At 42.2% G+C, this 23,106-nt stretch overlaps 1 protein-coding gene across 3 annotated transcripts in view; it reads left to right on the top strand.

Annotated features, from left to right (window-relative positions):
* Nucleotides 1-22,998, top strand: part of TENT2 (terminal nucleotidyltransferase 2) — a 42,443-nt gene extending 19,445 nt beyond the window's left edge. For all 3 annotated transcript variants that reach the window (XM_064176866.1, XM_064176864.1, XM_064176865.1), the window contains exons 11-15: nt 1,601-1,644; nt 4,990-5,126; nt 12,289-12,380; nt 19,773-19,852; nt 21,821-22,998. In XM_064176866.1, coding sequence (XP_064032936.1) covers nt 1,601-1,644; nt 4,990-5,126; nt 12,289-12,380; nt 19,773-19,852; nt 21,821-21,895 — 428 coding nt within the window. In that variant the 3' untranslated portion in view covers nt 21,896-22,998. The remainder of the gene's footprint in view (nt 1-1,600; nt 1,645-4,989; nt 5,127-12,288; nt 12,381-19,772; nt 19,853-21,820) is intronic.
* The last annotated feature ends 108 nt before the right edge of the window (nt 22,999-23,106 follow it).

Below are 23,106 nucleotides of genomic sequence, written 5' to 3'. Positions count from 1 at the left end.
GACCATGTTTTCTGTTGTCCAGTCATCACAGGTTTAGGAAGGGCAGGTCTTGCCTGACCAAACTGATCTCCTTTTATGATCAAGTTACCTGCCTGGTGAATGTTGGGAAGGCTGTGGATGCAGCCCACCTGGACTTCAGCAAAATTTTTGACACTGTCTGCCACAACAAGCTCCTGGCAAAGCTGGCAGCTTGTGGCTTGGAGAGATTCATTCTGATATGGGTCAAGAACTGTCTGGAGGGCCGGGCCCAGAGAGTGGTGGCGAATGGTGCCACATCCAGTTGGCAGCCAGTCACTAGTGGTGTTCCCCAAGGATCAGTGCTGGGCCCAGTCCTGTTCAACATCTTTATTGATGATCTGGACAAGGGGATTGAGTCCAGCATCAGTAAGTTTGCAGATGACACCAAGCTAGGAGCAGGTGTTGATCTGCTGGAAGGTAGGAGAGCCCTGCAGAGGGACCTGGACAGGCTGGATGGGTGGGCAGAGGCCAACGGGATGAGATTTAACAAGGTCAAGTGCAAGGTTCTGCACTTTGGCCACAACAACCTCAAGCAGTGCTACAGGCTGAGGATAGAGTGTCTGGAGAGCAGCCAGGCAGAAAGGGACTTGGGAGTACTGATAGGCAGTAGGCTGAAGATGAGGCAGCAGTGTGCCCAGGTGGCCAAGAGAGCCAACGGCATCCTGGCCTCTGTCAGGAACAGTGTGGCCAGTAGGACAAGGGAGGTTATTCTTCCCCTGTACTCAGCACTGGTCAAGCCACACCTTGAGTACTGTGTCCAGTTCTGGGCTCCTCAATTCAAGAGAGATGTTGAGGTACTGGAATTTGTCCAGAGAAGGGCAACGAAGCTGGTGAGGGGCCTGGAACACAAACCCTCTGAGGAGAGGCTGAGGGAGCTGGGGTTGTTTAGCCTGGAGAAGAGGAGGCTCAGGGTTGACCTCATTGCTGTCTACAACTACCTGAAGGGAGGTTGTAGCCAGGTGGGGGTCGGTCTCTTCTGCCAGGCAACCAGCAATAGAACAAGGGGACACAGTCTGAAGCTGTGCTGGGGGAGGTATAGGCTGGATGTTAGGAGGAAATTCTTCACAGAGAGAGTGATTTGCCATTAGAATGGACTGCCCAGGGAGGTGGTGGAATCGCCAGGTGTTGAAGACAAGCCTGGATGAGGCACTTAGTGCCATGGTCTATTTGATTGGCTAGGACTGGGTGCTAGGTTGGACTGGATGATTCTATGTTGTATTTTTTCCTGCATCTAATGAGTCAAGTTTTGATTTTTCCTTTAGGGAACCAGATAAAAATTAATGTTACTCACAGCTATGAGAAACTTAATGTTTAAAAGCTCATCTAGAATTTGTCTTGTGCAAACAGTAGTGTCTTAGTTAACAGCTTCCCTTATCTGAATTAACTCCTTATACTACTATATACAAGATCTAGTAATGGGAAGATTTGCTGAGTATTTTTTGTTTCACGAAATGCACAAAACTTCAGTTCTTTATGGACATTTTTTAAGGTGGAATTTTAATCCAACCCTTTGATGTAGTTGATATGATATTGCTTCCTGTGAATAACTTGAATCACAGCAACTTTAATTTCTTTTTTATAGCTCTACCTGAACCCATCCTTCCATCCCTTCAAAAAAATTACCCAGTAAGTGCTTCTTATGAATTTACTACATCATATGCACGTATGAATCTGGTTATCTAAAATACATTAATTCTTTAAAACATCTAATGGGTTAAGTTAAACAGAGTCTGGTCACTGATTTACTAAACATAAGTGTGAAAAGAGTTACATATTTTGGTAGAAAATGTTACCTGAGAAGATTTCATGTGCAACCTAATTCTCTTTATGCTGTCCAGAAAGTGTTTCTGTGTCATCTGTAACTTTCTGATTCTTTCTTCTTAATACATGAAGTTGGGCTTTCTCCATGCCAGCTGTGCATGTTTCAGAATTCCATACCTTCTTATGGCTGTTGAGTTGCCTGGTATTTCTGGGTGCAGACAGTGAATAATAAATGTTTACTAAGGAGACTTTTGAGACCTCAAACTGAGCTTCCATCCAATAAGAAAACACCTTTGATCTCTCAGGACATTGCAGCTTCTGCTTGGTTCACCTGTGTGTTTTCCAGAGGTGAACACTAGGTCTTTTCTAAATAAAACAGCACTATGATTCTATGATTGCTGCAAGTGAAACTCTGAAGAGTTTTCCAGTGACCCAGAGTAGCCTGGATCAGCAGTTTAAGTATGGGTGGAGATGGGTCTTATTTAGTACTCAGGAGTGTGAACTTCACAGACTCTAAAATGAGCATGTTTTGGCTTCTGCTGACTCAGCTTCACAAACGTTCCTGTCTTGCAAAAGATGGATGGTGTTTTTTGTAGCTCCTTCATGTGTGGAACTCAGTGCTTGAACCAACAAAACAAGAATCACTGGATCGCAATTTTTATTCTTTTAAGAATATAAATATGAGTTAAATGTTCATTTTTAAGACTGGCAAAGAGTATTTTGAGTGTGTGTGCATATACCTGTCAAAAATGGAAGGATACTGATCTAAACCACTCTAAACTTTTTTAAAAGCATAATCTTGTACAGTCAGACTTAAACTCATTATACATCGAGAAAGTAAAATGTAAATATTTTTTTATATACACTTGAGCTTATTTCCAGTGTGGAAGGTTGAATGATAGTATGTATAAGCATTATGAAGCATTTTGCTGAATGCTAGTGTTTCCTTGAGAAGTAAAGATTAGAGATCTAGTGGGAAAGAAGGAAAGACTTTGAGATCTCAAAGTCTTGGGTAGTGTTAGTCAATTTAGTGTAATAAAAACACTAACACACACACAAAAATCCAACCCCAGCAAGCAACTTTTTTACTAGAAAAGTGTTTTCCATCATGTTTTCTATTTTGTAATGCTTGGTTGTCTTTTAAGAGTAATTTTCACTATTTATGCTGTGTTGTAGCCACTGAAGCCAAGTGGAGGTTTCTTTTAATTATGACCTATTATAGACTGCAACTTAGATTTTTACTAAGGCACTTGTACAGGACAATATACAGTTATTTTTTGAGGCAAATACCTTTCTGAGTAAGAATAACTTTTATTTACTTGGCTTTTGTTAGGTAAGTGTAGTTAATATACATGGTAATACTTGGAGGTACAAGTTTCGTGAAATTGAACTTGATTTTTTTTAAAGAACTGTTAAACATAATTTTAGGCTACATATTTGAACAGTTTAGATTCAAATTAGTAAGTGAAGGTTTAGAAAACTACAGGTTAGGAATTTTGTACGTTCTGCCATGAATGTGACTCTTGGAAATGTGGTACATTTTCAACACCTAAGATGAGTAGTCTTTCAGTGTTATCCATGCTTCTTACTTGACTTCTGATCAGTTGTAAAGCCAGTGAAGAAACAGACTAAATATCCCTGAAAATTGCATTTAACTGGACTATGCTTACCAAGACTGGTAAGAAAAACAGCAACCTCTCTGAGCTTGTAGTAGTGCTAAAGAAATCAGCTTATTTATTATTCTGAAAAATAACATCCCAAAGTCTTTAACTTCTTAGCTGACCAGGATGCCAGCCTTGCTGTGCCAGCAGATTCTTTTTAAAGTTAAGAAGTTCTTAGGAATTTGAACATTCAAAGCATTTAAAAACCCAAAAGTCTTATTCTCCTTTTCAAAAATGTCTTCTGCTTCCAAGCAGTTACTAGTCTTAGTAGACATCTGTGGTAGTAATTTTATTGCATTTTTGTATTGCTTGGAGGTCTGCAGCCCTTGTTTTCATCTCTTTCCCTCACTCCATTTCCTCATGAGCTGTTACTCTCTAATACTGTAGAGATTTCTTTCATTCTAGGACCTGTCAGGGTTAAAACTGTATATACTGTGTAAGGTAGGAACAGCTGTTGTCCTTTTATGTCTTTATATGCAGTATATCTCAGTTCAGGTGCAGCCACCTCATTGCAAGCTACCTTATTCAGCTTCTGCTCATATCACAGAATAGAGCTTTTTTGAAGGGACCTCTAAGATCATCCAGTCCAGTATTCAATCCAGCATTGAAGGGTTGACACTAAACCAGTCCCTGAGTGCCAGGTCCACACAATGCTTGAACACCCCCAGTGATGGTGACTCCATCACTGCCCTGTCCCAGTATTTAATAGCTCTGTGAAGAAAGACTTCCCAATATCTAGCCTAAACATCTCCTGGCACAGCTTGAAACCATTTCCTCTAGACCTGTCATGACCAGGAGGAGAGGCTGGTCCCTTCCTTGCTCTAAGCTCCCTTCAGGTAGTTGTAGAGGGCAATGGGGTCTCCCCCCCACCTCCTCTTCTCCAGATTGAACACCCCCAGCTCCCTCAGATGCTCTTTGTAGGTCATGTGCTCCAGACTCTTCACAGGCCTCATTGTCCTTCTCTGAATATGGTCCAGCACCTCAATATGCTTCCTATAGTGAGGGCCCAGAACTGAACACGATACTCAAGGTGTGGCCTCACCAGTGCTGAGTACAAAGGGATGATCACTTCCATTTTTCCTCCTGACAGCTGTGTACAAGCCAGGGTGCTGTTTGCTTTCTTGGGCCCCTAGGCTCACTGCTAACTAACATTCAGTCAACTATCAACCAATACTTGCAGGTCACTCTCCAGGCTGCATCTGCAAGTCTGTAGCTTACCATGAGGTTGTTGTGACCCATGTGCAGGATCTGGCACTTGGTTATTTGAGTTTTCTATCATGTCAACAGAATTCCAGTTCAAAGATTCTCCCATATTAAAATTCTTTGGCACACAGAAGGCACTCATGTGAAAGATGATTTTAGCAGACTTCAGAGGCAGTAATTACTGTGCAACAGAGCACAAGAAAAATAGGGTCCTTTACTTGTAAGTTGACCTCAAACTTCTAATAAGCAAATTATAGGCAGCCTTTTTATTGTGAAAAACGTATGCACCTAGATAAAGGCTCTGTGTGTGTGTATGTATATATACTCTCTGATTTTATTTTGACAGGAATCTTTTGATCCTGCTATGCAGTTGCATCTTGTTCATCGAACTCCACGTACCATTCCTCCTTACATCTCAATGAATGGATCAAGTCTTGGAGATCTGCTAATAGGCTTCCTCAAATATTATGCCACAGAATTTGAGTAAGTAAGCTCATCTTCATGTTGTAGAATACACAAAACTTTGATTTCTTTTATTCAGCATATCAATGCTTTGTGATACTTGAAGAGAAAGAATAGCAGTAATTCAGGAGTGTTAACTGATGGAAAGGAAATGGGTGAAAAGACTGAAGGACAGCTGGAGTGCTGATTGATTGTTTGGACTTTTTTTTTATTAGGTAACCATGTCCTGTGAAATAGCTGCCAGAAGTTAGAGAGCCTTGTCTTTTATATTAGAGTGTTCTAAAACCACCTGTCTGTGTGTGTAAGAGGGAGACCTGTTCTTCTTAGATGTAATTTAAGGTCTCGAGATAGGAATTACTTGGATCTTAATAGCTGTGTTTATCTTCTGTAACTCTTGAGTCAAGGAACCACCTGGTTAATTACTTCTCTCACTTTGATAATCAATGTAGGTTACACCTAGTGAAGAACTGGATGAAAAATTGGCAGCTAGTCTTACTGGCTTGCTGGAACCTGAGTTTAATTTTGGCATCTGGACTTTATTGTAGTAGAGATGGAGAAGTTAATGTAAGGGTGCAGTGGAGAGTATTAATGATGCCAGATAGTTTTTTTTCAAAATTAATATTGTTTATTAATTTTGATATTCAGGACTCTTGCCACCCACACACTATTAATAATAATTGGTTCTTTGCATGGCTCTGAAAACACTATACAAAGGAATAACAGAATCTAGAGCACTTAAGAAATAACTAGCAGAAATACAACAAACATTAAACTGTTAGAACTTGGAGGAGGTTCTTGGGGTCAGTTGTACTGCTTGCCTACTAGATGGACTCAGGAAGCTCCTTTCTGCTTAAGGCAGAAGGCACTTGGATTCAATTAGAAAGTTTACAGTAGAGTTTTGCTAAAGAGGATTTTGAGTACTTATTTACAAAACCGTACCTCCACATTCCCAGGCTAACTGCAGTTCCCAGACCGTACCCAAACACTTGCAGGGAGTTGTGTCCGTGTCTTAATAGCTGCTGAGCTTTCTGATCTTCCCAGGCTCTTTAACAGGGGTCCTGAGAGAAAGACAGACAATCTCTGACCTGATCCTGGTTCCTCTTGGACTCCAGATTTGGCACTGAGTTTTGCAGAGGGGTCAGAAGTGTTGCAGATGTGCTCTTAGCACAATGTCATGCTGGCTAAGCAAGCCTATCACGTGAAGGCATTTAAGTCCTATTCCTGGTAAACTCGAGGCAGTTTCCAGGTAGACAAACCCAGAGCTTTAAGGCTTGTTGTTATGGAGCAGAGCTAGTGCATAACTTAGCAGACATAATGCTGGAAAGCATGGCAAGCTGCAACAGCAGAAAACAGTAAGGCAGAACAACAGCAGAGCACTGCCAGAAGCAGAGAGCATGTTGAGGCAAAAGCCCTGGCATAAGCACGTTTGTCTTTACCTGCTCATCACTTTTTGTCAGTGCATCCCGAGTCTAATGCTCCTTTGGCCGCGGATCAGCCAATCAGAATGGCACTTTACCAAACTTAACCATATTGCTTAAAGTTGTATTAGGGCAGAACACAAACAGGTGTTTAGACACATGCAGGTACACTGTAAACAAGTTTGGAAAGGGCATGGAGGAGACTGGAATGCACCAGGGCCTTTTGTCCTCCTTTCTTGCTGTGATTCCCCCAACAGCAGAGGAGGGAAAGCAAAAGACTTGTCTGGGCAAGCCAGGACATGCTTAGTCATTTTAGCCTCCCACAACAGGGCATCTGAGGAAGCTGTGTGTTACAAACATTGCCCCAAATGGTATTTCTTTAGAAAAAGTTCTCGTTCATATAAAATGATTGTGTTTCAGTAAGTGTGAAGATCTTCTGAAGAACTTGGTTTTGAGGCAGTTGGTTCATACATGTTGCTGGCCTATACGCGAGCATTGTACCCATTTCCTGGAAGGAAAACAGAATGTGTAACTGCTGCTTACTCTTTGTATTTTTATGTAAGTGTAAATGAATAATCACAAAATCCTTAGAAGATGACATCACTGGAGTGTGCATCAGATGGGGAGTATGTCAGCTAAATCTGTTTGATCTGTTGCAAGTATTTTGTGTGTGCTCAAGTCAGGAATTTCTGTCAACAATCTCTGTAGTTAAGGGTATTGTCTTCTCCTGTATACCTGTCTTTTCAGCTGCCAAGGTGCTATTTGCTAAGCAGGTAAATTAGAAGACACAGCTGGAGGATATCTTCCAGTTCCTAGTTTGTGAGATGTTAGATGCATATTTTTACTACCTGTCTGTATAATAAGATGTTAATCTGCTTGTATGTGAAATTAAATACACCTTTCACTAAGGAGGAAGCCTCTGTTTTGCCTGTGCAAGTTAGCTGAGATCTTATCCAAGTGCAGGAAAACTACCTAATTCGACTTTGTTTTTTGGATGCTTGTGAACATAATTAAGAGCACTTTCTGCATAAGTCAGTGGCTGGTCCAGGAATACTTAGTTTTTTGGTCTGCTGCTAGACATGCAGGATATACCCAGAAGTGTGAAAATTAAACATGCTGCAACATCAGTACTTGAACTGGTAGTAATCTGTATTTCATCTTATTTGATGTAAATAATATTGAATAACATTTAAGGGCAGAGTGGGCCTTAAGCTAGAGCACGAAGGGAAGGAGAAGCAACATGAAGGAAGAAACAGGAGTCTTCTGTGCTGTGCAGCTTGAAGCTACGATTAAGTACATCTGTTTGTGCTGTGTTGGGGTTTTTTGGTCCCTTATGGTTTTAATCTACTTTCTTTAATTAGCCTCTTAAACTGCTTCAGAAGATTGATGACCATGTATTTCTACTATGCCCATTCTGTGGTCCCACTCTGGGAATTTCGGTGTGCCCATAAGAAGTAATTTTTGTCCCCTTCATAAATTACCATAAACATGCTGTGGAAATTGCTGCATATATGGGATTTAAACATTTTGTATGGTAAAGCTTGATTTGCAAACAGGGCCTTTTAATTAGCTTGCTTTAAAAGTTTGGCCCTGCATAATGTTTCTCATCATACCGTTGAGTAGAATAGTATGCTTATAACTCTCTTTTAACTCTTTGGGTATCCTTTTGGTATCTTTGGGTGGGGGTGTCCTTTGGGACACTGTCCCGCACCGCATCCTGGTCTCCAAGCTGGTGACACATGGGTTTGATGGGTGGAACACTTGATGGATAAAGAACTGGCTTGATGGCCACACCTAAAGAGTGGCTGTCAGTGGGTCCATGTTCAATTGGAGGCCAGTGACAAGCAGAGTCCCTCAGGGATCAGTCCTGGGACCAGTGTTGTTCAACATCTTTGTTGGTGACATGGACAGTGGCACAGAGTGCACCCTCAGCAGGTTTGCTGATGACACCAATCCGTGTGGTGCAACAGACACAATGGAAGGAAGAGACCTGGACAGGCTGGAGAGGTGGGCACAGGCCAACCTCATGAGGCTCAACAAGATCTGGTGCAAGGTCTTGCATCTAGGTTGAGGCAATGCCAAGCAGAAATAGAGGCTGGGCAGTGAGTGGCTGGAGAGCAGCCCTGATGAGAGGGACCCGGGGGTGCTGGTGGAGGAGAAGCTCAACATGAGCCAGCAGTGTGCACTTGCAGCCTGGAGAGCCAATCAGATCCTGGGCTGCATCAGGAGAAGTGTGGCCAGCAGGTTGAGGGAAGTGATTCTCCCCCTCTACACTGCTCTGGTGGGACCCCACCTGGAGTACTGCATCCAGTTCTGGAGCCCCTATTGCAAGAGGGATGTGGACATGCTGGAGTGTGTCCAGAGAAGGTCCATGAGGATGATCAGAGGGCTGGAGCAGCTCTCCTGTGAGGACAGACTGAAAGAGATGGGCCTGCTCAGTCTGGAGGAGGCTCCAAGGTGATCTCATTGTAGCCTTCCAGTATCTGAAGGGGGCCTACAAAAAAGCTGGAGAGGAACTTTTCTGGCTCTCAGGGAGTGACAGGACTAGGGGAAATGGAGCAAAGCTGGAGGGGGGTAGGTTCAGAGTGGCCATGAGGAGGAAGTTGTTCACTGTGAGAGTGGTGAGAGCCTGGAATGGGCTGCCCAGGGAGATGGTTGAGGCCCCGTCCCTGGATGTGTTTAAGGCCAGGCTGGATGAAGCTCTGGCCAGTCTGCTCAAGGGTAGAGTGTCCCTGCCCATGGCAGGGGGGTTGGAATTAGGTGATCCTTGTGGTTCCTTTCAACTCTGACTGATTCTATGATTCTATCTTTGGGCATTTTTTGTATCAGAGGTCCAATGATCACAAAATGAATGTTCTTAAAGTATTTGGAAACTGGTCTGTGTTTGCTGTGCCTTCTGAAGAGAGTGTCTGTTTTCATTTCTGCAGCGATGAGTGAAGGCAGCAGGTTTTCTCTTGGCTGTCTCTTCACAAAGCAAGAATTTTAGGAAAAATACTGCTCCTCTAAAGTTACTGCTAGGCAATCTAGACATTGTTCTTCAGGACTCTACTTGCCTTAAACTTACTGTTTTGAGTTAAGATAATACACTGATAAAGTTGTACTTGGTCACCATGATAAAGAGATTTGTTACATTATCATGACAAAATAGGAAATGAGTTACTCACTTTGAAGGTAGAATTGGTTGGGTAATAGAGGGATTTTTTAAAATAATAATCTATGCTTGCAGGCTGTACCCATCTTAATGTTTTTTTCTGCAAACAGGTTTGACTTACCACAGTGCTCTTCAAAATAAAAGCTTTTCAGTGTATTTGTAGGGTATTCAAACACACACCTGGAAATGCCTGGTCCTTTTCTTTGAAGTTCTTGCCTTCTTCGTGAGGAACATACATGTAATGTGAGCAGTGACACCAGAAATAACTGCTAGTAGCTGTTTAAATTATGATTGTAAGCTTAAGAATTCAAAGTGTGTATGTGGAAAATATTTGCATTATGTTGGCAAAAATTAAGATAACATCTGCAAGCCCAGATGTAACAATAGATGCACAAATCATTTGCTGTTGGCAATTAATTTCTAATTCAGGCTAATTTTGGTATCAAGGCAGTATTAGTGAAGGCTTGACAAGGGTATTAGGTGAAAAATTAGTTTGCAATCTTAAATAAAAAGCTGTGTCAATAGTGAGAGTTTCCACTTTTTGGTTGCTTTTTGCTAAATCAGTGTATAATGAGTACCTGTTTGTTTTTTCCCCCTGAGGAATCAAGTTGAGTACAAACTAGAAAAATAGAAGTCAAGAGAAGAATTATGTTTAAATTGAAACAATACTGCCTAGTTTAACCAAACACAGATCAAGTGTTATGTTGCATGATTTTTTTTCCTCACTGTCCTGAATCAATCTCTAATTTTTAAGTGAGCTTTTAGAAAAAGCAGAATCATCCAGTGGCTGGACTTGGAAGGGATCTTATGGTTCCTCCAGTTCCAATCTTCCTGCCATGAGCAGAGGCATCTTTCACTAGACTCCAGAAGAGTTGAGCTATCAGCTTCTGCTCATGACCAGTGTTGTGGAGCTGCAGTTTTAAGCTGCATTGATGCTTTAGTCACATGGTTTTTTTTCTCTTTTTGCCTGTTTTTTGGTGAATTTTTTTTTTTTTGCAATTGATCTGAATTTCTTGTTAAGCTTGTGTTAGTGGTTATTAAAAAGGCATAATAGGAGGTTATCTGATGCTTCACAATATTTCTCATTCTTGCAAAAGGAGTTTACTGTAGGAGTTAAGGCAGTAGAGTGTGATGGATTGCTTTACTTTGCATTGAATGGTAGAAATTAGCATGAAATGTACTAATTTTATAAAGAATATATCAAAAGAAACCTAAATTAACTAAGTGGATGTACAAGTAATCAGAGGTATTTTAAACAAAGCTTCATATGCTGAGTCCTGCAGCTTTTAGAATTAGACTCCATTCATATTCTCATAAAGAATGCTCTGCATGTTCTACTGAAGTGCAGTTGCTCAAGCAGCTGACTTTCATAATTTGTAGAATTGCAGGCACAGGTTTTTATCTGGTGTAAACTGTCTAATCACCAGTGACTTAATGGAGTTATGACAGGTGCTCTATGACCTAAAGAGCAGAGTTCTTCCAAATATAACTGATCAATTACAGGCTGTATTTTGATTTACAATTGATATTTACATATTTAATGCAGGTGCCTGGTGCACCAAGCCAACCTTCACTTTCTCTGCGCTGTCAAAAGACTGATGTGGTCAGGAGATCACATCAGGTGTACATGACATCAGTGCATCTACCAGCACACTACCCAGCTATTTCTAAGCCCTGTGTAGTCAGGGCATATGGTGATGCATTGCCAGTGACCCAGGAATTTCACTCATCTCGTAGTTCTTTGTTTTTTTTTAGGAGCAGGTGAAAACTGGCTTGGTATATAAGTGCACAAAGCTACGAGTGCTTATGAAAACTGGCTTGGTATATAAGTGCACAAAGCTACGAGTGCTTGTGAAAACTGGCTTGGTATATGAGTGCACAAAGCTACGAGTGCTTGTGAAAACTGGCTTGGTAGCTAAGTGCACAAAGCTACGAGTGCTTGTTTTGGGTTCCAGTATGTTTGGCGTATTGTATCATAAAGGTGCTTGGCACGTCGTAAAGAATTGCCCTGTAAACTGATTGCTGCTTCTGTGTTAGTGTGATAATTTCCTATGGTTTTGTTGTAAAATTGGATGCAGAAAGTGGTAAATCATCTTAAAATGTGTATTTGAGTTGTTGCTCAGTTGAAGCACTCGTAGGAGATGTAAAATTCAGCATATACAAGGTGTTGGTGCTTTCTTGAAATAGATTCCTTGCAGTAGGAACACTGGCCTAGTAACTGAGCTATCTTTATGTATCTTTATATTGTTGAATATTTATTTTAATAGAATGCAGTATGTGACTTGATCTGCACTTTAACTCCTTATGTTCCTTGTCTGCACAGAAAATTCTGAAAGATAGATTTGAGGCTCTAACTTCTCATGTGAATATATGTTATTCATCAACACCTGTGATGTTCTGTTTTGTTTGTGGAAATTTTTTCTTGTTTCCTACCCAAAATTCCTTACTCTTGTCAAGCGAATTCTGAAGATTCGACTGTTACAATAAATTACTCATCATTATGAAGCACTGCATTATGACATAGCAATTTTTACCTTTTTTTTTAATGTAAACTGATACCATTAATATAGAATCAAGAGCTAAAAGTTCTGCAAATTGTTTTCCTTTTCTGCAGCTGGAGCCGACAGATGATTTCAGTTCGTGAGGCCAAAGCTGTGCCAAGACCTGACGGTACTGAATGGAGAAGCAAATTTATTTGTATAGAAGGTAAAATATAAAGCTTTATTGCCATTTTTAACTAAAAGAGCACGAAGTACATAAATTTGTCAGTTGGACTTTACCTCGATTGTGTTTTAATAATGCACACGTGTAACACATTTGTTTAAAAAATTAAGTTTAACAAGCAGAAATGGTTTTGGAAACAGCTGTGCCAAAAACATTTGAGAAGGAAGCTTTAAGTTCTGTAGTGTTTAAAAATAGGTCTCCTGACCTTTTCTCTAAGAGCGCTCACTGCCCTGTTACTTTTGGAACCGGGATTAGGATTTTGGCAAGGGGTGGCCTTTGTGACAGTAGTGTGTTTTCCTGCTCTGTCAGTTTTTCCAAGATCAGTCTTCTGAAAGAACAAAACAAGGTGTACATTCACATTACTTTTTAATGGTATTCTTTGTTCTAGAAGTGCTTTCCTAGCAGTGTATGTTGTCCTGGCAGATTATATATGTTGATCCCTTTATGGCTACTGTTACTGACTGTCTTGTGAATGTACAATTTCAGCAGAGACTGTGAACCTCTCCAGACCTGCATGGTAGTAAACTTAGGCTACCTTTTGGAGTTGTAGGTCTCAGCTTTAGTGCAGGGTGAATGGACAGTAGCACTATACAGGGAGCATACTTCATGTGCCCTTGATGACTTTCAACAGCTGTGATCTACAGGGAGAAGATGAACTCTTTGCATGTGTAGGAGATGAGCCTGAACCAAAGAAAGAAAAGCTAATAGAACAAGAAAAAGATTGAGATGTTAGGGTAACAAAAATTTAAGCAAGGAAGTGTCCTATTTCAACTCAAAATAGACTGTAACTATTAAACCGAACTGGTTTTGAGGAAGCAGATTAACTTTTGTATGTATACTTCAAGAAGTTTTAAAAAGCTAGATAAATGTGTCAACATGTTCTTGTTTCCACCTCTTTGTCAGATTCTCCAGTGAGACTAAAATTGCAGTAACTGGTATTGTGACTATTGCATTAATATTGTAAATATAGTTGTTGATATAAGTGTGCCTGCAAATTGCCATAATTCTGCATGTGGTGCTATATTTTGGCTTGCTGGAAGAAAAAGATGTGTTACTTTACTTTTTGTTGGCCTTAAGACTGATTTTCAGTTATGTTTCTGCTGTTAGAGAACCAAATGGAGTAGAGATGCACTTTTCAGGCAGTTTAAAACTTGTCAGGCTTGTAACATTATGGGGATACAGAGAACATTTCTTTTGTCTGTTTGTGAACATTTCTTGTCAGAAACTCTAAAATGCTAGTGACTGTTCTGGCATCTGTTTAAATCTTGTCTGTATCAGATAGTATCATTAAACTTTACTGTTGAAAAAGTCACAGTTTGAAAAGCTAGAAATGTGGCAATTTATGACATAGATAAACTGAGAGTCATTTAAGGGAGCTGGATTAGGAGTCATCTAAGCTGCATGTGATTCATGCTTGTACTTTCAAGATCCAGTGCTTGGCGTAAAGCAATTCTGAAGTTTTATAATTTCTGGTATTTTCGTTTGGAAAGATAATGGCCTGATGCATTTCACTCAATTATCCATTCAGTTATCAATGTTGAAGATGTTTTGTTTTTTTTTCTTTTCTTTTACTGTTCTCAGATCTGTATATGAACAAAATGCATTCTCACTGTCTTGGTGGTTAGAAAATGCATTGCTCTAAGTTGTAGCTGATTGCAAAATTATTCTTGCTGCACCCAGGGAATGAGTTTGTCTTTTGACAGCCACAAAATACGCACAAAGAGTACAGGGAAGATGTGAGTTAGTTTTTGTGACTGGAGTACCTTTTTTCCCCACTGATGCTTTCAGAAAATTGTACAGGTTTGCTTTTTTTGGCTTTAAAAAGTATGTAATTCTTGATTAAACATAAGTACATAAAATTCCTAGCCTTGAAAACAGTCAACATCATATTTAAGAGACACAAAAGAAATGCTATACAGCTTCACATGTTAAGGGATATGGAATTCGTAGGGGTAGTAGGTCACTGTGTCAAATTATGTAATTGAGTTTAGGGGAGTCTTTGCCTTTGTATTTGCTGGTGGTTTTGTTCCAGTCTAAATGTATGGCATTTTAAAGTAAACATCCACTGAAAACTTAATAGATAGCTTGAAGAGAAATGGCCGTTTTGGCTGCACAGCCAATTGAGAGAGCACTGCGGGCACTGCTCTGTTCTGCTGCTCCGCGGTTCTGGGGGACCTTCAGGTAGGCAGGGGGGACGGCAGGGCTGTTGTCTCGCGAGAGAGAGCGAGGCTGTGACGGGGGCTTGTGACGTCAGCCGCGGGAGGTTTAAATCGGCTGCTGAGCCGATCGAGAGAGCACTGCCACTCTCCTAGAGAGCACTGCCACTCTCCTAGAGAGCACTGCCACTCTCCTAGAGAGCACTGCCAGTCTCCTAGAGAGCACTGCCAGCCTCCTGCGGCTGGCAGCTTTTTCTTTTTCTTTTTTCTTTTTTCTCTTCCTGTCTCTGACTGTCAGTGCCACTGTGCACTATGCCTGTCACTCGCACTACGAAGGGCAGGAAAAGCGTGTGCACCCAGACTGACTCTACCCAAGAACACACAGGAGTCCAGGCTACTGGCTGCAGGGAGTGCTGGAGCCTCTCACTTGCTGTAGAAGGGGAAGGGGAGAACAATTGCGCCAGGTGTGAGCAGGTGAACTTCCTTCTCACCTTGGTGGCAGAATTGAAAGATGAAGTGGCCGAGCTGAAGGTGAAGTATCCAGGCTCAGGTCAATAAGGGAGAATGAAAGGGAGCTGGATCTGTGGGAGCAGGCACTGCAGATCCCCCCTGCTAAGGAAACTGCCCCTGGAAACAGTGAGGGATGGGTACAGATCCCTGTCAGGGATAGTAAGGGAAATCCACCCCGGCCCTCTCCTCCTCTTCCTCTGCTCTTGCACAAGAAGTATGAGGCACTGCATGCAGAGGGCACAGAGGATGAGAGCGCTGAGGAGCATCCAACTGTGATGATTCCTAGGGAGGAGCAGTCCCCACCAACTGTGGTGAGTAGCTCCACAGAAAACAAAAAAAGAAGGGTCATAGTTGTTGGGGACTCCATCTTGAGGGAGACAGAGGGACCCATTTGTCGTCCCGACCCATCTCACAGGGAGGTCTGCTCCCTTCCTGGTGCCTGGGTTAGGGACATCACCAGGAGACTCCCAAACATAATCCAGCCCTCTGATTATTACCCCTTGCTGGTAATACAGGCTGGCAGGGATGAAATGGAAAAGAAGGGCACCAGGGCAATTAAAAAGGAATTTAAGGCCCTGGGGAAATTGATAGATGGGGCAGGAGCACAGGTGGTGTTCTGCTCAGTTTCCCCTGTGGCAAGGGAGTTCACAGAGAGGAACAGCAGAACCTATGACATCAACAGCTGGCTCAAGGGATGGTGCCAGCGGTGGCACTTTGGCTGCTTTGACCACGGGGGAACTTTTACTGCGCTGGACCTGCTTGATCGTGATGGGGTGCAGTTGTCTAGGAGGGGCAGGAAAGTCCTGGCACTGGAGTTGGCAGGGCTCATTAGGTGGGCTTTTAACTAGGTCTGAAGGGGGTGGGTGAGGCAATTACTCTCTCTGAGAAGGAGAGAGTAGGAAGGAAACTAGGGACAATTGAGGAATCGAGAGCCCAGCTGAAGTGCATCTACACCAATGCACGCAGCTTGGGTAACAAGCAGGAGGAACTGGAACTCCTGGTCCACCAGGGTGACTATGATAGAGTTGCCATTTCAGAAACTTGGTGGGATGACAGGCATGACTGGAGTGCTATACTGGGGGGATACAGCCTCTTCAGGAGAGATAGGCAAGGGAGAAGTGGAGGAGGGGCGGCCCTGTATATTAGGGAGTCACTCCTTGCCACTGAGCTTGAGGTGAGGGACGAAGGGGTTGAGAGCTTGTGGGTTAAAATCAGAGGGAGGACTAACAAATCTGACATCCTGGTTGGAGTCTGTTATAGACCACCCAACCAGGATGAGGAAACAGATGAGATATTTTACAAACAATTGGAGGCTGTCTCAAGATCGTCAGATCTTGTTCTTGTGGGTGACTTTAACCTGCCAGATATCTGCTGGGAACTTAATTCAGCAGAGAGGAGGCAGTCCAGGAGATTTCTAGAGTGTATGGAGGACAGCTTCATGACCCAGCTGTTAAGTGAGCCCACTAGGGGTCAAGCTCAGCTTGACCTACTGTTCTCCAACAGAGAAGGTCTGGTGGGAGATGTGACAGTGTGAGGTTGCCTGGGGTGTAGTGATCACGAGTTAGTGGAGTTTTCAATATGCAGGGAGATAGGGAGGCACTACAACAAAACCTACACCTTGGACCTCCAGAGGGCAAACTTCAGTTTGCTCAAGAAACTTATTTCCAAAGTCCCCTGGGTAGCAGTCCTTGAGAACAAAGGGGTCCAGGATGGTTGGACCTACTTTAAACAGGAGCTCTTGAAGGCATAGGAGCTGGCAGTTGCCATGTGCCGCAAGGCGAGCCAGTGGGGAAGGCGACCAGCCTGGATGAGCAAACAGCTCCTGAAGGAACTGGGGGGAAAAAAGAGGGTGTATCACCTGTGGAAGGAGGGGAAGGCTTCTCCTGACGTGTTTAAGGAGGTAGCCAGGTTATACAGGAGAAAAATTAGAGAGGCAAAGGCCCAGCTAGAACTTAGGCTGCCACTTCTGTGAAAGATAAGAAAAAGCACTTTTATAAATGTATCAATGCTAAAAAGAAGGGCAGGAAGAGCCTCCACTGCTTACTGGACCAGGAGGGGAACACTATAACTGATGACGAAGAAAAGGCTGAGGTTCTGAATGCCTTCTTCGCCTCAGTTTTCAACAGCAAGGAGGGAGGAGTTCAGGGCAAGTGGCCTCTTGAACTGGGGGATGGGGTCGGGGAGCAGTGTGTTCCCCTGGAAATTCATGAGGAATTAGTTCAGGACCTGTTGAGCCACCTGGACACCCCCAAGTCCATGGGACCAGATGGGATCCATCCCAGGGTGCTGAGAGAGCTGGCAGCTGAGCTGGCCAAGCTGCTCTCCATCATTTTCCAGCAGTCCTGGCTCACCGGAGAGGTCCCAGGAGACTGGAAAATGGCCAACGTGGTCCCCATCCACAAGAAGGGTCGGATGGAGGAACCTGGGAACTACAGACCTGTCAGCCTGACCTCAGTGCCAGGGAAACTGATGGAGGTTATCTTGGGGCCAATAACTGCACACCTGAGGGATGGCCAAGGGCTCAGGTCCAGCCAACATGGATTTAGGAAGGGCAGATCCTGCCTCTCCAACCTGATCTCCTTCTATGATCAGGTGACCTGCTTGGTGGATGTGGGGAGGCCTGTGGATGTGGTCTATCTGGACTTCAGCAAGGCCTTTGGCACTGTCCCCCACAGCAAACTGCTGGCTAAGCTGTCAGCCCATGGCTTGGATGGCAACACTCTGTGCTGGGTTAGGAACTGGCTGGAGGGCCGAGCCCAGAGAGTGGTGGTGAATGGTGCCACATCCAGCTGGCAGCCAGTCACTAGTGGTGTCCCTCAGGGATCAGTGCTGGGCCCCATCCTCTTTAACATCTTCATAGATGATCTGGATGAGGGCATGGAGTCAATCATCAGTAAGTTTGCAGATGACACTAAGATGGGGGCAGATGTGGCTGGGTTGGAGGGCAGAAGGGCTCTGCAGCGGGACCTTGACCGCCTGGACAGATGGGCAGAGTCCAATGGGATGGGGTTCAATAGCTCCAAGTGCTGCACTTTGGCCACAACAACCCCATGCAGAGATACAGGCTGGGGTCAGAGTGGCTGGAGAGCAGCCAGACAGAGAGGGATCTGGGGGTGCTGATTGATACCCGCCTGAACATGAGCCAGCAGTGTGCCCAGGTGGCCAAGAGAGCCAGTGGCATCCTGGCCTGCATCAGGAATGGTGTGGCCAGCAGGAGCAGGGAGGTCATTCTGCCCCTGTACTCTGCACTGGTTAGACCACACCTTGAGTACTGTGTTCAGTTCTGGGCCCCCCCAGTTTAGGAGGGACATTGAGATGCTTGAGCGTGTCCAGAGAAGGGCGACGAGGCTGGTGAGAGGCCTTGAGCACAGCCCTACGAGGAGAGGCTGAGGGAGCTGGGATTGTTTAGCCTGGAGAAGAGGAGGCTCAGGGGTGACCTTATTGCTGTCTACAACTACCTGAAGGGTGGTTGTGGCCAGGAGGAGGTTGCTCTCTTCTCTCAGGTGGCCAGCACCAGAACAAGAGGACACAGCCTTAAGCTGCGCCAGGGGAGATTTAGGCTGGAGGTGAGGAGAAAGTTCTTCACTGAGAGAGTCATTGGACACTGGAATGGGCTGCCCAGGGAGGTGGTGGAGTCGCCGTCCCTGGGGCAGTTCAAGGCAAGGTTGGACGTGGCACTTGGTGCCATGGTCTAGCCTTGAGCTCTGTGGTAAAGGGTTGGCCTTGATGATCTATGAGGTCTTTTCCAGCCTTGTTGATACTGTGATACTGTGAAATCCCTTAGAAACCTGCCAAATATGAAATTTAATTGCATTAAACATTTTTTTCCGTGGGTTTAAATAGATTGAAGGAGGAAAATCCCCATGTCACGTAGCATGTTCCAGGTTTAAAGTCCCAGTCTCAATAATGGCATAAGCCTTCCTGATGTCTGTTTAATGCTGCATTTGCTGTGTATCTCTATCTAAATAAAAGCAATTTGTAACTGACTAAACAAAACAAAGCTACCTGATCTAGCAAGTGGTTCTGTGGCCCTTAAGGACTTCAATGCATTCTGCCAGTGTAAAATATTCCAGGTTACTTAAACAATCCTATAGTAAGGCAAAAAAGACCATTACATTGGAATGTGTATTCATTTTTTTTTTTTGTCTGTTGTTTTAATGTTGGCAACTCTTAAGAGTGCTTTTTGAATCCTTAATTAAACAACAAGGAAAATTAAAACTGAAACAATCAATCAAAAAATTACCTACAACTAAACAGTCTGAAAGTATTACGTAAGCCAGGGAGAAAAAAAGGGAGGGAGAGGGAAGAAGATAAGAGGAAAGCCCTGAATGCACCAAGTTTCAACACATTTTAATATGGAAAATCATATTCTGTTGTTATCACAAACTATTAAGAAGTAACAAATAATTGCTGATACATAAATACAGCACAGTCATAGTGTGCTTAAATAAATATGCAGTGCATAATGAAGCCAGGTTGTTACAGCATTATAGCATCCAGGGTTTGCAACTTTTTTGCAGGTAAATGTTACATAGAAATAAAGACTGGGAAGCAAAGTGGAATCGGTCACTCAAAACGCTCTTGGGAAGCAATGATACATTGACCCTTTTGGGTTTTGTCTGATTTCTTGCTCAGTGAAGACAGCCTACCTCTAGTTTTGTTGGTTTTTTTTTTTTAATACCTCTAATGTTTGTGTTTGATTTTGCAGAGCCCTTTGATAGGACAAACACTGCCAGAGCTGTACATGAAAAACAGAAGTTTAACTTCATTAGAAGTGAATTTTTTCAGGTATGAAGTACATCTCATTTAATGTCTATGATCGCTTTGGTTTTCAAGGTGGTTATACAAACGCTGGTCATTGAAACAGCATGTTGAAGATGTTCATGTTAAGAATATATTTTTTTAAATAGTAGAAATGTATAATAATTTGTGGGAGACTATTTAGTAAGAATATTTACTAATGTCTGCCATTAAGCACCAGGCTTAAGCTGAAATGGATTCCTGAAATAGCAAACCCTTTGCATTAGATTTTCTTGTGTATTTAGAATTATAATGATGGTTAATAGATTTCAAATTACAACTTTATCTTCATTATTTCATCCTACATGGTCTTGACTGGTAATAAATAATGATTAATGCTGCTTCTTGACCTTTTTTTACTAAATATTGCCACCAGTGCTTCTCTCAGTGCTGTGTTTTGACAACTGTATTAAATTGGTGCTTTAGGTAAACCACATTTGTAATCTTGGAACATGAGTAGTTCAAACTGAAGCTTTCACTGTTCCAATCAGTGGAAGAGGGAAGGACACTTTGACACATGCAAAGAGCCTGGAGTTGGTTAACCATGTTTTCCTAATGTAGTTGTGACTAGGGATTAATACACAGAACTGTCTCTCAGCTTTAACCACCTGTCTCCCCTGTCATGGTGTCATTGCAGGCTCCTGTTACTCCAGCTAATCAGGTCATTAAGTATCTTAAGGGCTTCTCCAGCAAAAAATAAAATCAGTGCCACATTCTTGCTCTATTACAAGTACTATGTTTTGTCTTATTCAGAAAAGGAAAACTTTTGCCTTAAAATTCTGTTCAGAAGTGTCGGTTTTCTTCTGACCATGTTAGTACCCAAAATGCTAAACTCTTCACATACTTTTATATAAACTACTTGATGTTGTGTTTTTGCTAAAGCAGTGGTTTGCAAAGCAGTCTGTGATCTCCCACTGTTCTGTGGAATTGAAATTCACTTCTCTTTTCAGAGTATTTAGTTTAAAAATTGGTTTCAAACCTATGTGGCTTTCAGGAAAAAAAAACAACCAACCAACCAAACAAAAAAAACCAACAACAATGAAACAGTAAAAGGAGTTGTTTGATCCTAGCTGTCTGGAAGCCTGTATACTACAGTATTACAGCTCTGAAAAATTTGTGTCTTTGCTAGGAACCATAAAAATACAATTGCTTAGAACCACAAGTACCTAAAAAAATAAGGAAGTGCATGATATTAATAAGCAGGTTAAGGAATCTATTTGTCTCCTATTTGTTTCTGTGATTTGTTAGTTTCCTGTGAGTTTGTTTTTTTTTACCACATGTTGTGGTTGAAACAAGTTTGCAGGAGAGTCAGTGTAGTTGTTTGCAGGCTTATGGCCTGAAAAATATATCCTGGGATCCACAAAATATTAATGCTTGGAAGAGACCTCTAAAGATTGTCTAATCCAACTCCCCTACCAGAGCAGGATCACCTAGAATAGGTCATACAGCAGCGCATCTAGGCAGGTTTTGAGCATCTTCAGAAAAGAAAAGTCCACAACTTTTCTGGGCAGTCCTGTACATACCTCCTGTATGTACTTCAGCTTTGAACCCTTTGCCCCTTGTCCTGTCATCCGATATCACAGGAGAACAAAGAAGAAAATGGAAATAATCTGTTTTAAAGACACAATTAAGTTCTGGAAATGTCAGAGTATAGCAGCTGGAATGAGGAACTTTGACATGTGTGGGCTTGCAACGGTTATTTGCAGTCAGAATATCAATGTGATGCTTAAACAGTGTTAGCATCTCTGTCTCCACAATTGTGTTCTTGAAAGGCTATACCCACTTCAATAAGCAGTTCATTGCATGTTGTGTACCTTCCTTACTTTTCTTACAGCAACCAATAAAAAAAAACTGGGGGGGAAGGTGGTAGGGAAGAAGAGGACTACAGCTTACAATGGTATTTCAGTATTAATGGCAATTATTTAACTTTTTTAAACCTTGTGCCTATTTCTCCAGTCCTGGAAATTATTGCAAGACAAGAAAGACCTGAACTATATATTACCTTTAGAAGCAGCCCTACAGAGAAGATGACCAACTTCTTTCACTTTCTGCACATTGGATCCTGCTGAAATAGAGAACAGTATCAAAATCAAGAGGCTGCTGCCCCATGGTAACTTTTGTTAAAGAAACATTTATAAGAAAGATTGCTTATTTTATTATCAACTTTTGTTAATACAGCTGTTCACTGAAATGTGTTTTCTGTACATGCTTGCGTTGTTTACTTCTAGAAGAAATGCAGACAGCAAACCACAAGAACAAGTCCTGTTTAAGAAACGAAATGAAATAAAGACATTGAAAGATAAATGATGTGCAAGTCTGACCTTAACTCTAAGTTACTGTCCATAGGACCCACTTCTTTGGAATCGGACAGCCTGTGCATTTGATCTGCTTTAATTGCAGTAAGCACTTCTGCTCAACTTGGCACTTTACAATTTTATTTCCCTTTTAAGTGGAACAGCAAGCAACAACTTAAGAAAATTAAGATGGATTGTACCTGGTAGTGTTCTGAATATCAAGAACTGTACACTGGAATTTTTAAGCTACAGTTCTGTTACAGAGAAGTTGAAATGAAGCAGGACAAATCAATGTACATAAATACTTCACACAGAGCAGGCAATATACGTTTTGGTGCTTCCCGTAAAACATTTGAAGTAGTAGTGACACCTGCTCTGGGGGAAAAGTCAAACAACAAGAAAAAAACTAACCCTACACTAACAAGCAAATAAGCCTCAAACAAAACACACACACCCATGCCACCAAAAATCACACACATCCTCCCTAGTCCCACACACACAAATCTACCAAACAACCCAAACAAAACACCCCACAACCCTACCACTGCTGCAATAAGCTGGGCTTTTGTTTAGATTTTGTGTAAATATTTGTAAATTGGTCAGCTACTGTGAATTTAAATGAAATTAATAAACTTTTAAATTGTAGCTGTGAGAGAAAAATAAATTGACTCCTCTTTCAGACCTCCTATAGCACATTTTGTGCCTCCCGTGTACTTTGTGTTGAAGACCAAGCCATTGTCACTGTACTTAACATCCTTGTCAAATTAATATGTTCTTTTATTTTAAGTTTAATACTTTGTATGGTGTCCGGTGGAATAAAGTTTATATATGGAAGATGCAGCTTATTTTTCCAGTTTATGTCATTTTTACTGCATGTTTAAATTGTTTCCTACAAGTAAGTAGAGAAAGAAGTGCCTGTAAAGGTAAGGCCCCTGTTGCAAATCATAA

The sequence above is a fragment of the Pogoniulus pusillus genome, chromosome Z (assembly GCF_015220805.1).
Source record: "Pogoniulus pusillus isolate bPogPus1 chromosome Z, bPogPus1.pri, whole genome shotgun sequence".
Classification (NCBI taxonomy): domain Eukaryota; kingdom Metazoa; phylum Chordata; class Aves; order Piciformes; family Lybiidae; genus Pogoniulus; species Pogoniulus pusillus.
This window is presented reverse-complemented; position numbering and strand designations above follow the sequence as displayed.